Source organism: Vanellus vanellus, assembly GCF_965231255.1.
Source record: "Vanellus vanellus genome assembly, chromosome: 6".
NCBI lineage: Eukaryota > Metazoa > Chordata > Aves > Charadriiformes > Charadriidae > Vanellus > Vanellus vanellus.
Genome location: NC_138911.1, coordinates 17,838,924 through 17,851,023, shown reverse-complemented (window position 1 = coordinate 17,851,023; position 12,100 = coordinate 17,838,924). Strand labels below are relative to the sequence as shown.

At 49.8% G+C, this 12,100-nt stretch overlaps 1 protein-coding gene across 1 annotated transcript; it reads right to left on the bottom strand.

The window, feature by feature from the left end:
• Window positions 1-7,080: 7,080 nt before the first annotated feature.
• Window positions 7,081-11,054, bottom strand: INS (insulin; the record flags this gene model as incomplete). The annotated part of the gene is made up of 3 exons (XM_082484965.1): window positions 7,081-7,217; window positions 10,245-10,448; window positions 10,976-11,054. The coding sequence occupies 3 exons, from the start codon at window positions 11,052-11,054 to the stop codon at window positions 7,081-7,083; spliced, it is 420 nt and encodes a 139-aa protein (XP_082341091.1).
• Window positions 11,055-12,100: the final 1,046 nt, after the last annotated feature.

The window sequence follows — 12,100 nt, the reverse complement described above, 5'->3', positions numbered from 1 at the left end:
AACAAAGACCAGAGCAAGAGCAGAAGCAACGCAACTCGTCATCACTCAAGGTCACCGGCCATGCCAGTGAGAGCTGGCGTCACCGTCCGGAGCAGCCCATGAGTTGGTGGGCAGTTTTCTCGCGGTGCTCCAGCCATCTCCTTGCTGCCCCAGCTCCGTAGGTTCCCATAGTCTTGTCGCAAAGTCATGCTCCAGCATCACATCTCCAGCGAGTTTTCGTCCCACATCTGGCATGCTCTGTATTTATTAATCTTTCCTCCCCTGTTTTGGGGGTTCCCTGCTGCCCATGCCACCTTGCCCTGCCCCAGACGGTGCTATGCTGCAGCTGCAGGATCCAGCTGTGGGCTGCCCTGCGCTCCATCCCCTGGCAGCAGCTGGGACTGCAGAAGAAGGGAAAGCTTTAACAGATTCCCAGCATTTTTGTGGTGCCCTATTTCAGTGACAGAGCCACTGATAATTGCTTTGCTCTGAACAGATATGTGAAACCTCAGGATCTTTTCCAGGTTGTGAGGACTGTGAAGCCCAACAGGAGAGGATGAATTCCTCAGGAAAGGTTCCAGAAACTAAAGCTGCACACAGGCTAAAGGAAGAAATCAGGATGTAAAAAGCCTTTTTGGAGATGAAGAAGGCACAGTGATGCGAGGTTAGCAAGGGCCAAGGCGAATGGCTTGAAAGTCGCTCCCAGTCCTATGTTCTTAAATGGTATGCGCAGCAAAACAGGGCAGTCAAAGCAATGGCTCCGCGGGGTGAAGATTTAAGGGAAAGCATCTCGAGAATGACATTGGGGCTCTGTAGTCAAAACCATAAAGGAAAAACGGGCATGACGTCAGTGCTCGGTGCCGCTCGGTGTCCCCGGGGTGAGGTCAGTGATCTTGCAGGAGCAAAGGAGCTGCTGGCGGAGCACTTTCTGAGTGGCGCTTCAGCCTTTGGTGGTCCTCCCACCTCCTTGGCATAAGCCAGGCTGAGCCGGGTGCCCCTTACCCACCCCGGCTGCATGAGCCGGAGGGCGACCTCGTCCCCTCCCCGCCACTGCTTCCCCACCACTGGGAAGCACCTGCACTTCAGTTGGCCAAAATGCACATTGGTGCACAGGGAAGTGTTTGGACACCTGCCTTGTGACACCTGCACCGGGACCAGGTCTGAAAAATAACCGGTCTACATTTCATCAGAATTTTGTGGGGTCAGGTTTGGTTTTTTTTTTCCCTTGTTTGGGGTCAGAATTCATTATTTCAGGGCAAGGTGTCAGCATTTGGAAAAATGTGGCGAGGTTTAGCTTGCAGACCTTTAAAAAGTGACTGAAAGAGAAATTTCAGAGGCAGGAGAGGAACACACTGCAGTTAGTAACCTGGGTGCGCTTTGCCATGCGTCAGGTCTCGAGGTGTTTCACTGTGATTTCTCTCTCACCACTGAAATCAGCAGAATCCCAGGGGCCAAGACAGCATTTATTGGCGATAAGTTTTAAAAATTCCCCCAAACATTCCCATACTGGGTAGGAAAAGCTGGAAACTTGGGTGTGCAAGGTCTGCCAGCAGGCAGATGTCTGCAGAACCAGGACCCTGCTGGGTCCCAGCCTCCAAAGAGGAGGAGGTTTCTGATAAGTGGAAAAAAAGGTAGAATTTTTTACCATTGAAACTTCCACAGAATGGTTTATCATAAATGTGAGGTGGGTGGTGTGTTTTATAGTTGGTTTTCCGTCTTCTGATTAGAAAAGAGGAAGCTGCGTTGTTTTCCGACAAAAAAGTTACATTTCAGAAGTTGGCAGTTCTGCAAAACACCCCCACCCCCAAGATCCAGCATCGCAAAGCCCAAACGACAACAGCCTGGAAATCAAAAGCCAAATTTATTTCCGTTACCCGTCTTCTTCCAAAATCTGAAAACATTTTGTGGGAAATTTGAGTGTGAGCAACCACACGCATCCTGGAAATCCTGGCATTTACCAGGCAGAAAAAAGGAAAAAAAAGAAAAAAAAAGCCATAATTTGGCAGGCTCTTTCTGTAACAGAAAGGAGCTCAAAGGGAGCCCAAAAGCTTCGTCCACCTCCCACCGCCAGTCTTGAAGCTGGCTGGGGATGGAGGGAAAGGATTAAGGCTCGCATCATTTCCTTGTGCGCTCCTACGGGCTTGCTTCGCTTCCCGTTATTGTCCCGGGTCTGTTCCCGCCTGCTCTGCCCAACAGAACCCAGGGGGACATGAGAGCCAGCCTGGCATTGGGCTCGGAAAAAAAAAGGCCTCCTTCCTCCCTGCCGCATGCAGGAATAATTCACCCAGACACAATGCGCCGGCAATGACTTTCCAGATCAATTTATAGCCTGACCTAAAGCTTTCTTCCTGCCCAGGGTGAAAGGAGAAGGAAGAAAGGCTTTTTTTTTTTTTTTTTTTTTTTTTTTTGGTTCAGAATAGGTGTCTTTCGTGGGGTTGGTCTAAATCAGAGAGAATTTGGGGTGTTAATACTTAATCTGCTCAGTGCATGCTTTCCAACTCAAGTCATCGCTGCAAGTCAGTTATTAAGGAATCACGCTGCAGATAAGGAGAGAGGCTGTAGTAAGCAGGCTTAGAATTTCCTAAAAAGCTGATAAGACTGTTGAAAAAAAAAAAAAATAAATCCCAGGGTATAGCCCGGCTCTTTCTTATATAAAGTGAACCTGTGAGTTCCCAGGGTAATAGACAGCGTTCTTCTATCTGTGGCTTCCCGGAAAAGGAAATAATACAGTCGTATTAGCTCCGTGAAAGTAGCAGTCTTCCCTTCCTCTCCAGATAAGCCGGAGCAGCGCAGCCCACCCAGCAACCCGGAGGACACGGTCCGTCACCCAGCCACCGCGGACCCCGCCGGTCGGTGCCCCGCAGCAGCTCCCCTCCATTCCCTTTTCTGCACGCATCGGTCCCCTTTCCTCAAAACCGGAGCGGAGCTCTTTTGGGTAAGGGTTCACGCACGCAGGAAACAGGGGCAACTTTGGTCCTTTCTTTTCGAGGCAGTGTTAACAACTCGGCAGCCCAAAGAATTTGTCTTGCAATCCCCTCTGCGGCTCAGCTTTCAATTCTCTATTCAAGCAGCATGAATGAACTGAAGCCTTTATTTGCATTCTCTTCAAATTGCCCTCCACCGCTAGCATGAGACCTTTGGAAGTTTGTTGCGAGAGTAGCAGAGCCAAGATATTTTAGCCGGGCATGATGCCCCACCGCTACCGCAAAAAAATCACTTCAAAGCAACTGCTGAGTCAGAATAAAGGGGGTTGGATGCATTTGCTTCCCAAAGATCACAATGCAAAGCCGGTCAGGAGGGGGTGCGGGGAGGGAGGTCAATGGATGCAGCATTCCCTGTCCCTGAGTCACTTCTCCTGTAGGAATTCGTAAGATCTGGCATCTCCCAAGCGCATCTGAGAGCAGGGAATGGCCTGGGCGAGTGCACAGGGGTTTGAGGGGGACTTTATAAAGAAATCCCACCCTGGACCACATTTAAGGACACCCTGGGCTGTTGCCCATCCTCAGGTTTGGGTGGGTTAGGGGGCTAACGCTGCCCATCCTGCCACGGCACAGGGTCAGCATCACGTTTTCAAGCTGAGGAGCCGTGTGCTCCGGTGTGGAAAGCGCATAGGGTTGCCTTCAGGCTTCCTTCTCCGGGCTCCCAGAAAAAAGGGGAAAGAGTACCTTTGTTCTCCTCTGGCCTTCACCTTGCTGCAGCTTTTAAAAGTGAAGAACTGGCCCTGTCCAATCCCTTTATGTTATTTTCAGTTCTGGAAAGCAAAGTGTATTCATTTAATTTTTTTTTTTTTTTTTTTTTTTTTTTTTTAGGTTTTCTACAGCTTTTAAAGTGATGCAGTATTTTCTCCTGCACCTCCCGGAGATCGGTGTGGCTCACCGTATGCCATATGCCTCCAGGACAGCTCTTGCTTTGGGGAGGAAGGGAACAACAGCAGCTGGATGTGCTCTGCAGAGAGGTCAGACTACGTGGGTCCCCAAAGCAGAGGTAGGGCCATCCCTCCCTCCCCGACCCTAGGTGGTCACCACTCCCTCCCCTTCCAAGGGACTTCTTCCTCTCCCAAAGGACCCGCTTTCTCCTCTTCCTGGGGGGCGCAAAGGCAGAGGGGAATGGTGCGGAATGGCCGTCACGACGCTTTTCTGCTCCTCATCCCTCTCTTTTCTGCTCTAGCCACAGCTAATCACCAGCTGGGCCCCCAGTATGTCCAGACCCCCATCTCACTTAGCATCCAAACTTGTCACGAAAATGTCAGACTGCATCTTGAGCTGGGTAGGAGAGGATGGTCCTGCCCCATCTTAAGATTTCAAAACAATTCCCACTCTGTGTTTGCTGAAACCTCCTGGAATTTTTCAGCAGAAGAAGATGAGTCCACCCTGGGGTAGCCCAGAGCCTGGCGGTTAGCATGTGGTCTTGGGCAATCGGGCTCAGAGGCTGAAATCCCTGTTCTGATGCCTGTAGAGCGGGCACCTGAACCTCCCGCGTCCCTTCATCCCTTCGAATCCTGCCTTGCTAAAACCAGTCCGGTCCTGCGGGAAGTGCTGATTTTGATGAATCAACATTTTCCAGCTAAAAACGTGGCATTTGCAATTTCCCAACCAGTCCTAATTGAGAGCATTCAGAAAAAGCAAACAAACAAACGAGCAAACCAAACAATGGCAGAGGGCAGGAAACGAGCTGGGCATCTCCTGTCCTCGCCCAAGCACCGCTGCCGGGGCAGGAGTGCCAGCAGATAAACATCTCTGGGGTGGACACAGGAACAATCACGCTCTGTTGCGGGAGCTTGACCTTGCTGCAAGCAACTGCTGGTGCCCTTGGTGCTGAACACGTGTAGGATACCTCTGAAACACAAGATGCATCTCTGTTATTACAAATGAGAGCTCCAGACCGCTCCGGTCTGTGCCTGTCCTCGGTATGACCCACGTGCCCCATTTCTAGACAAGCCAGAGGTATCTCCACAGATACATTGCTATATCTCTCTTCTCCCGGCTGTTTCCATCACCACTGTGCAGCACTTGGGTAAGTGCTAGTACCAGAGTGGCAGTCAGGCACTTAAGGCTCCTCCTACACCACCCCTTTCTCTTCCAGTAGTCATACTTCCAACCTTTCCCATCAGCAGGCTTGCACAGTTTTGTCAGGTAGGTACAGATGGAAATCTCAGATTTGCCCTAGAAAGTCTCAGTCTTGTCTCAGAAGAACCTGCTTTCCCTGGAACCCTGATGCTGAGTGCAGGATCTCGGTCCCAGGTGATGCAGGACAAGTCCGGGTGACTCCAACAAGCCTTGGGTTTTCAGCTGTGGAGGGGAGCACTTCTCTTGGATATGCTTTCCCTCCAGACCATTCAAGCAGATCCAATGGCAGCATCTCTTCTCTGCCTGTCGGCCCAGGGTGGCATCTCCTTGGGGCAAATGGATGTATGGGATTGCTGGAACTCCATCGCATGCCTGAATATGATGGTGACCTTACCATGAGCAATAGCTATGCTATGTTTATTGCAATAACACTGGTCCTGATCTCATGGGGCACCAGGACAGGTAAAAAGAACTGTTTCTAAGGATACCCCTATAGAAACCACTGGAGTTATATCCTGTGAGGTTTGGTGGGAGCCAAGTAGCTCAGAAACACCAAATGTCTTGCCATGCTTTCATAACCACAAGGTTTTGGCCCAAGGCTGCCTGTCACAGTGGCAAGCTCTGCTGCTGGGAATATTCAGGGGGGCTCAGAGGAAGGAGAAATGGAGAGGGATGGAAAGGTGGCTGGGGGAGCAGCAGCACCAGCAAAGCAGCACTGGTGTGGCAGCTGCAGGAGGGAGCCCCTGTCACGGGCTCACGGATACATCAAGGAAGCCCATATGGAGGGTCACCATGGGGAATTGCTGGTGCTCTCTAATTTCCTGTTTTATGGTTGTGTCTTCCTCTCAGCAGCTCCTCCAGCTGCTCTTCCAGCCCTTCAATTTGCAGTGGTTTTGCCAGTTTTGTGCTCATGATAATGAGAGCAATGCATCCTGGCAGGCATGAGATGGCAGCTTCCATCTGCACAGCTCTGATGGAGGCAGTCGGATCTGGTTTAGGAAAAGAGGCTGTTAAAACCACAGCCTCCTCTCAGACCAGCTTTCAAAATCTGTCACCAGCAAAATGCAGCCCCGGCCACTGCTGCCACCTCTGCCAGGCTGCACCCATGCAATGGGGACCTCCTGCACAGCTTCCATTATGCAGGCATGGGAGTCCCTCGGCAGAGGGGACATGATCCTTCCCCATGCTCCCTGCCACCCTGGCCAGTTGGCATTGCCGTGACACCTTTTCCTCCCAGAAAGTGGCGATTTTGGGGCCAGATACTTGAAAGAGATTTGCAGCAACAGGAGCAGGGATGCTGCCCTGAAATGCCCAGCTCTTGGCTGATACACTCGAAACTCCTTTTGGACAAAATCCGCTTTCTGCACACAACTTGTCAAATACTTGCGAACAACAAGCATGTCTCACAGCAAGGACTCTGCCTGGGCCTCCCACAAGCAGAAGGGGGAACTGGACACACTTTCTAAATTGGTCATGGCTGTCGTCCATGATTTTTCTGGGTACAATTAATAGGTGACTTAATTCTTTACTTAATCTGAACTGTTTCCATTACGCAGCTGAGGAAGTTCAGTTTCCCAGCTGCCTCACTATATTTGGGCTGTGAACTGCAGGAAGCTGATCAGCATGACATTGCCACAGATATTCCACTGTAACGTTTCCCTAGAAAGTGAAGTCTCGTTCAAACCTCTCTGCCCTCTCCTCCTCGCCGCTTGGGCACTGGGGTACCCAGCTCTGTGTATGGGCGCAGCATAATCCTCTTCCCTCCCCCTCTCCCTCCCAGGGGGGTTCACTTGGAGAGCGGAAGGATAGTATAATGTGATGGGTGACTCCAGGACCTTTTAAAACTGCCTTACCCCAGCACAGAGGATGCCACCCTAAAGTAAACACCAGTGCCCCCTCCCCAAGACGTGGACGTATGAATCGGCACAGTCCTTCAAATAGATCCACAACGTTTATTCAATTGCTTTGAAGGTGCAGGAGCATAAGTGCATGTTTCTGCCTGTGGTCCGCGAGGTCCCCACCGCTGGCCTCGCTGCTAGTTGCAGTAGTTTTCCAGTTGGTAGAGGGAGCACGTGTTGTGGCAGCATTGCTCCACGATCCCTCGCTTCACTTTCTCGAACTCCTCCTGCTGGAAGGGCAGCTCTCCTACCTCACCATGCAAGGGACCGCTCACTGCCAGGGAAGAAAAAGATAAGCCATGGGACATCACACGGCGTCAGCCCTGGCGGTTGAGCCCCGTGGAGACCCGCTTTTCAGACACCAGATTTTTAAGCCAGGGTTGGCTGGAATACGGGGAGAAAGTTGCAAAGGTTTCCCTGGGTTGATGCTGCTCGTAGCACCATCAGGCTCTGTGTTTCCTCTCCCCAATTAATCCTACGGTGCTTAGAAGGAGCCAAGTTGAGTGGGTATCAGCAGTGTGAGGGACAAGGAGATACAGGGGCTTCTTTGAGGCAGGCGTGTGCTGAAGAGGAGAAACCCTGCACCCTCCCTCGGGTGAGCAGTTAGTAAATAAGATGATAAAATGGGCTGGTTTGCTCCAGAGAGATTAATTGTTTGGGACTGCAGCCCCCCTCGGGCAGTTACCCACTTTTCTGGGAGCCTGGGCAAACAACTGGGATGTCTGTGGGATTGCAAGGACGGTCCAGTCCTGGGGCTGGATGCATTTCCCAGCTGGTCCTGAACAGCCTGCTCCTGTTGGCTGCCTGGATGTAGCCCCAAGCCGATGGCAAAAGCATTTGTGTGTGTCCGTGTTCACAGCTGGGGACGAGTTTTTAGAAGGAATGATGAATTGGGGTATTTGGACACAGACAAAATTCAGCAGAATGTTTCGTTTGCTGGTGGGAACTTGAAAACTTGTGGGCAGAACTGTTCAGGTTTTAGTTGTCTAATGAAAATATAGAAGATGGCAAATAAAAGAGAATTTTTTCCTGTAGGAAGAAAAGAGGATCTAACAACAAAAATAAAATGCCTGGAAAGCAAGCATGAGATGAGGTTTCTAGGGCAATATTAAAGCACAGCAACAAGATGCAAAATCCCCGAGCCCCTGGAGCGTGATGCAATGAATGAGGCACAAGAGTAACAAGAAATCATTATGCTAGTGTGCTAGGAGGAAAATTTAGGAAAGGTTTAGTCCAACATTAAGTAGAAGAGGAAATAGCTAGTCAATGTTTTGTGATTTACTTGTCTTCATCCTTCAAGCCAGCTGTGAGCAGACTGTAAAAACAACCAGTTTGTGTGACAAAGAGGTGGTGGCTTAGGCAAAAATCCTGGAACAAGAGGTAGAAAGTCCTCAGATGCTTTCAAACTGGTTGGCCCTGATGAAATTCGCAATACAGTGTTCAGGGAATTGGCTAACAAAACTTCCAACCCATTCATGGTGGTCTTCAGAAACAAACCATCAGAGAAGGGATCAACTAACAGCCCAGCTGGACATTCAAAACAAATCACGGCAAACCCTCTGCTATGACATTACCTTGCTTCACCTTCCGAAGACCTCTAAGACTATTTCATGGGATGGCTGCACATGCAAGAGAAGGAATGAAATAAAAATGAAACCAGTGTGTGATGGGAAGAGAACTCTTGGGAGAGGCATGTCATAGTCAGCAGAGGTTAAGTAATGGTCCATCCTGAAATGAGAGGGTGAAATGACTGGGATTTGGCAGGGTTCTCTTCTGTGTCTATTTAACATCTCCATTAGTAGCTTGGAAGACAGAAGAGAGAGTGTACTTGCTGGATTCATAGAGGAGCTAAAGCTGAGAACTGCAGGTACCCATCTCCAAGAGAGACATCATCCTTGCATTACAGCTGGAGCATTACAGGTCCTGGCCTTGTCTAGATACAAACACAATGTTGAAGGGCAGCTCTCTGGACAGCCTCATCCCACCTTCACTGCCATGCAAACACAAAGTACTGGACAAGGGGCAGTGACCCGGCACTGAGGGTGTATGATCAGGGCTGTCATCTCCTCCTGTCTCCCAGACTTTGCCCTCATCAGCAGTCCAGGAGTCCTAAGGAGGGGAACCAAAGCAGCTCCACCAGCTTTTCACCACCATGAAATAAGAGATGATATAAAGCTGTGGGGGCTGCAAGCCTCCTGAAGGGCAAGATTTGTACTAAAAATTACCTTTGAAACTATAGAAGCAGTGGAAAGTTGGGGTGCTGTTCAGTAAGAAATAAGAAAGATGCTAAATGTAGGCAGGAAGACTGTGCTGCGCATCCAGGACAAGAGTTTGACTGCGGTAGTGGTCCTTCACGAACTGCTGACCCACCCAAGGGAGGGCCAAGGCACCAAGGGAGACAGTGATCTCTATCAATCAACAGTGCAGTGTAGTGCTGTTTTGGAAAAGGCAGATCACCTGCGTAGGCAGGAACATGGTGTGAAAAACATGCGATATCGTTCTTCCAGTTTGCTCACTCCACTTGGCACCGGCAAGGCCTCAGCTGGGCTCCTGTGCGCTTCTTCAGGCATCACCAGTCAGTAAGGATGCAGATCAAATGCAGAACAATTTGCATGGACAGAGATCTAGAAAATATGACCTAAGAAGTTGGGGGGTGGGGGGGGAGGTGTAGAGGGGATTTAGCTGAGAGCAGGTTAAAACTAGACATGGGAACAGTCTTCAAATATTTTGAAAAGCAGCCATAAAGAAGAAAGGAGTAGACTCTTCCCCGTGTCCCCTATGAAGAAGATAAGAAATAATGTACAGCAAGGGACATTCAGGCTAGATGTTGGGAAGAAACACTGGAGAAGAAGGTCAGTTAAGCATGGGAATGGGCAGTTTCAGAACACAGAAGAAGCTTCCTCACTGGAGGTTTCTATGAACATACTGGACAAGTATGGGTCAGGAATAGGATGGGGACAACTGATCCTGTCTTGGGGCAGAAGGAGGCCTCCCGAGTTCCTTCCACCTTTATTTTCTATGAACACTCCCAGGCTGGTGTAATGGCCACAGAAAGAAACAGACAAGTTTGAGCTTTCAGCCACAATTCCTTTTGCCTCATAAATCCTCTTTCCCTGCCTGCCCTCCCGTCTACCTCTTTAACCTGAAGAGCTTTTCATTGGCAATGTGATGTTGTTGGTATGTTAAAGGTATTCCTGGCATTCCCCATCAAGGACATTCCTGGTGTCACCGTCAAAGATAGGCGGCTGTTGCCTTTTGCATCGCATAGCATACAACTGCGTTCGAGGTCAGCCTGACTTACCTAGAGGCTGCTCAATGTCCCGTCGGGCTTTGGGGGAGTAGAAGAAACCCCTCTCTCCACACACCAGGTAGAGAGCCTCCACCAAGTGGGAACCACAGAGGTGCTGGTTGGCAGCCGCGTGGCTGGTCCCAGGGCCGGAAAGAGCAAGAAGGGCCAGGAGAGGCAGCGATCGGATCCAGAGAGCCATGGTGACCAGGGTGAGGCCTAGGGTTAAGAGGCAGAGGAGACACAGGGAGGTCTAGGAGGGAGAAACAGGTTGTCATAAAGCATTTTATGTCCTTCAGCTCCTGTGGCATGAAAATTAGACCAAAGTAGCAGATGGACCTTCTAAAGATGACCTAGCTTGAGAGGGAAGGAGAGCTTTCTGTACCAGGCTTTACAAGTTGCAGTAAATGACTAATGATTATAACCAGAAGTCCATCTCCACCCTCATGCTCACATCAGTCCTGGCCTCCCTGCTGTCTTCTCCCAAAAGGCCAAACTAGACCGGAAAAGCCATCCCACTGAGCCCTGTAGCATACTTGCACAGGAGAGTCGAGATCAGCAGACACCTTCAGAGGAAAAAACCCCTCTGCCAAGTCAGAAGGGGCTGCCCAAAATCAGCACAATGTGCTCAAAGACCTCAGGAGACCTCATTTTCTTGGACTAGCAAGCCAGCACTTGTCACGACAAGATAAATCAATTTAAGAAAACAACTCTGCGAAACAGGTAGAAGCTAAAATCAGACTTACCCAAAGAAGTGGCAGCAAGAGATGGGGAGAAGTTTGCTCTGAGAGATGAAGACTGTTTGGTTGGTAGTAATATCCCCATTCTCTCTTTCCCATATTTATATGCTTCACACTAGCCCAAGTGACACAAGAGATAGCGTGAGTCCCACCTCCTCGGTGACACTCTAGCCAAAATTTTTGCTGCTTGTGCACATTAATTTCCCTCTACGTAGCATCAACAGGTCTTTATGCAAGTTAAGAGAGCAGCAACAGTTTGCAGTTTCCATCTCATTTCATCCGACCTGTTTTTGCTTCCTTGAAGCTCTGTCCTGAGCCATCAGCGACCCTTTTAGCAGGAGATAATGGTGCTATTACAGCTGCAATGATTAGTAATGACACTAATGCTGGCAATAGGCACTGCTGGCATTGAGGTGGCTCAACAGCTGTTTCTGAAATGTAAATTAAAGGCAAACATGTTAATCTGTTTGATTAATATCACCTTGGAAAGTATGCAGAGATGGGACCAAGTTGTCGGTGAGACCATGCTACTGTCAGGTGTTAGAGGGAGGAAAACACATTATTGTGCTGAGGCTATCTGCGACCCGGCTCGCTGGCCATGCGGTGCACAGCGAGAGGCACGTGTCCGCAGTTTGGGCTGGGGGAGGAATAACATCTGCATTTTGCAGAAGACCTTGGGTCGTCGCTCTAGCTCAGCGTGGGGCCAGCGTTAGAGCATTTGACATTTTGTATGTGCAAAAATAAGCCTTTCCCCCATCTCCCACTGAAAAGGCAGGTCCCCTTCTTCATCGGCCCGGTGCTTCTTCAAATTCCTGTTTGGGATGAAGCAGAGCAGAGGCTCAGTTTCTGCCATTTGCAGGTGAGAGCTCTGAGCACCTCAGTTCATGTCTCTGGGGCTCTGCCCAAAATTGTGCCTTCGACACCAAGAAACATTTCTGGTAAATCCCGGTGAAAACCAGGAGATAGCTCATTATCTCTGTTCTGGCTGGTAAGTTCACTTTTAATAGGAGATGGTGGGCCAGGGGTGGTCCACTGGCTTTCATGGGTCTGACTTTGGCAACAGATCTAGCTGTCTCCCTCTTTTACAACATTACCCCATTTTTTTTGATACCTCTGGTGCTCAACTTTTCT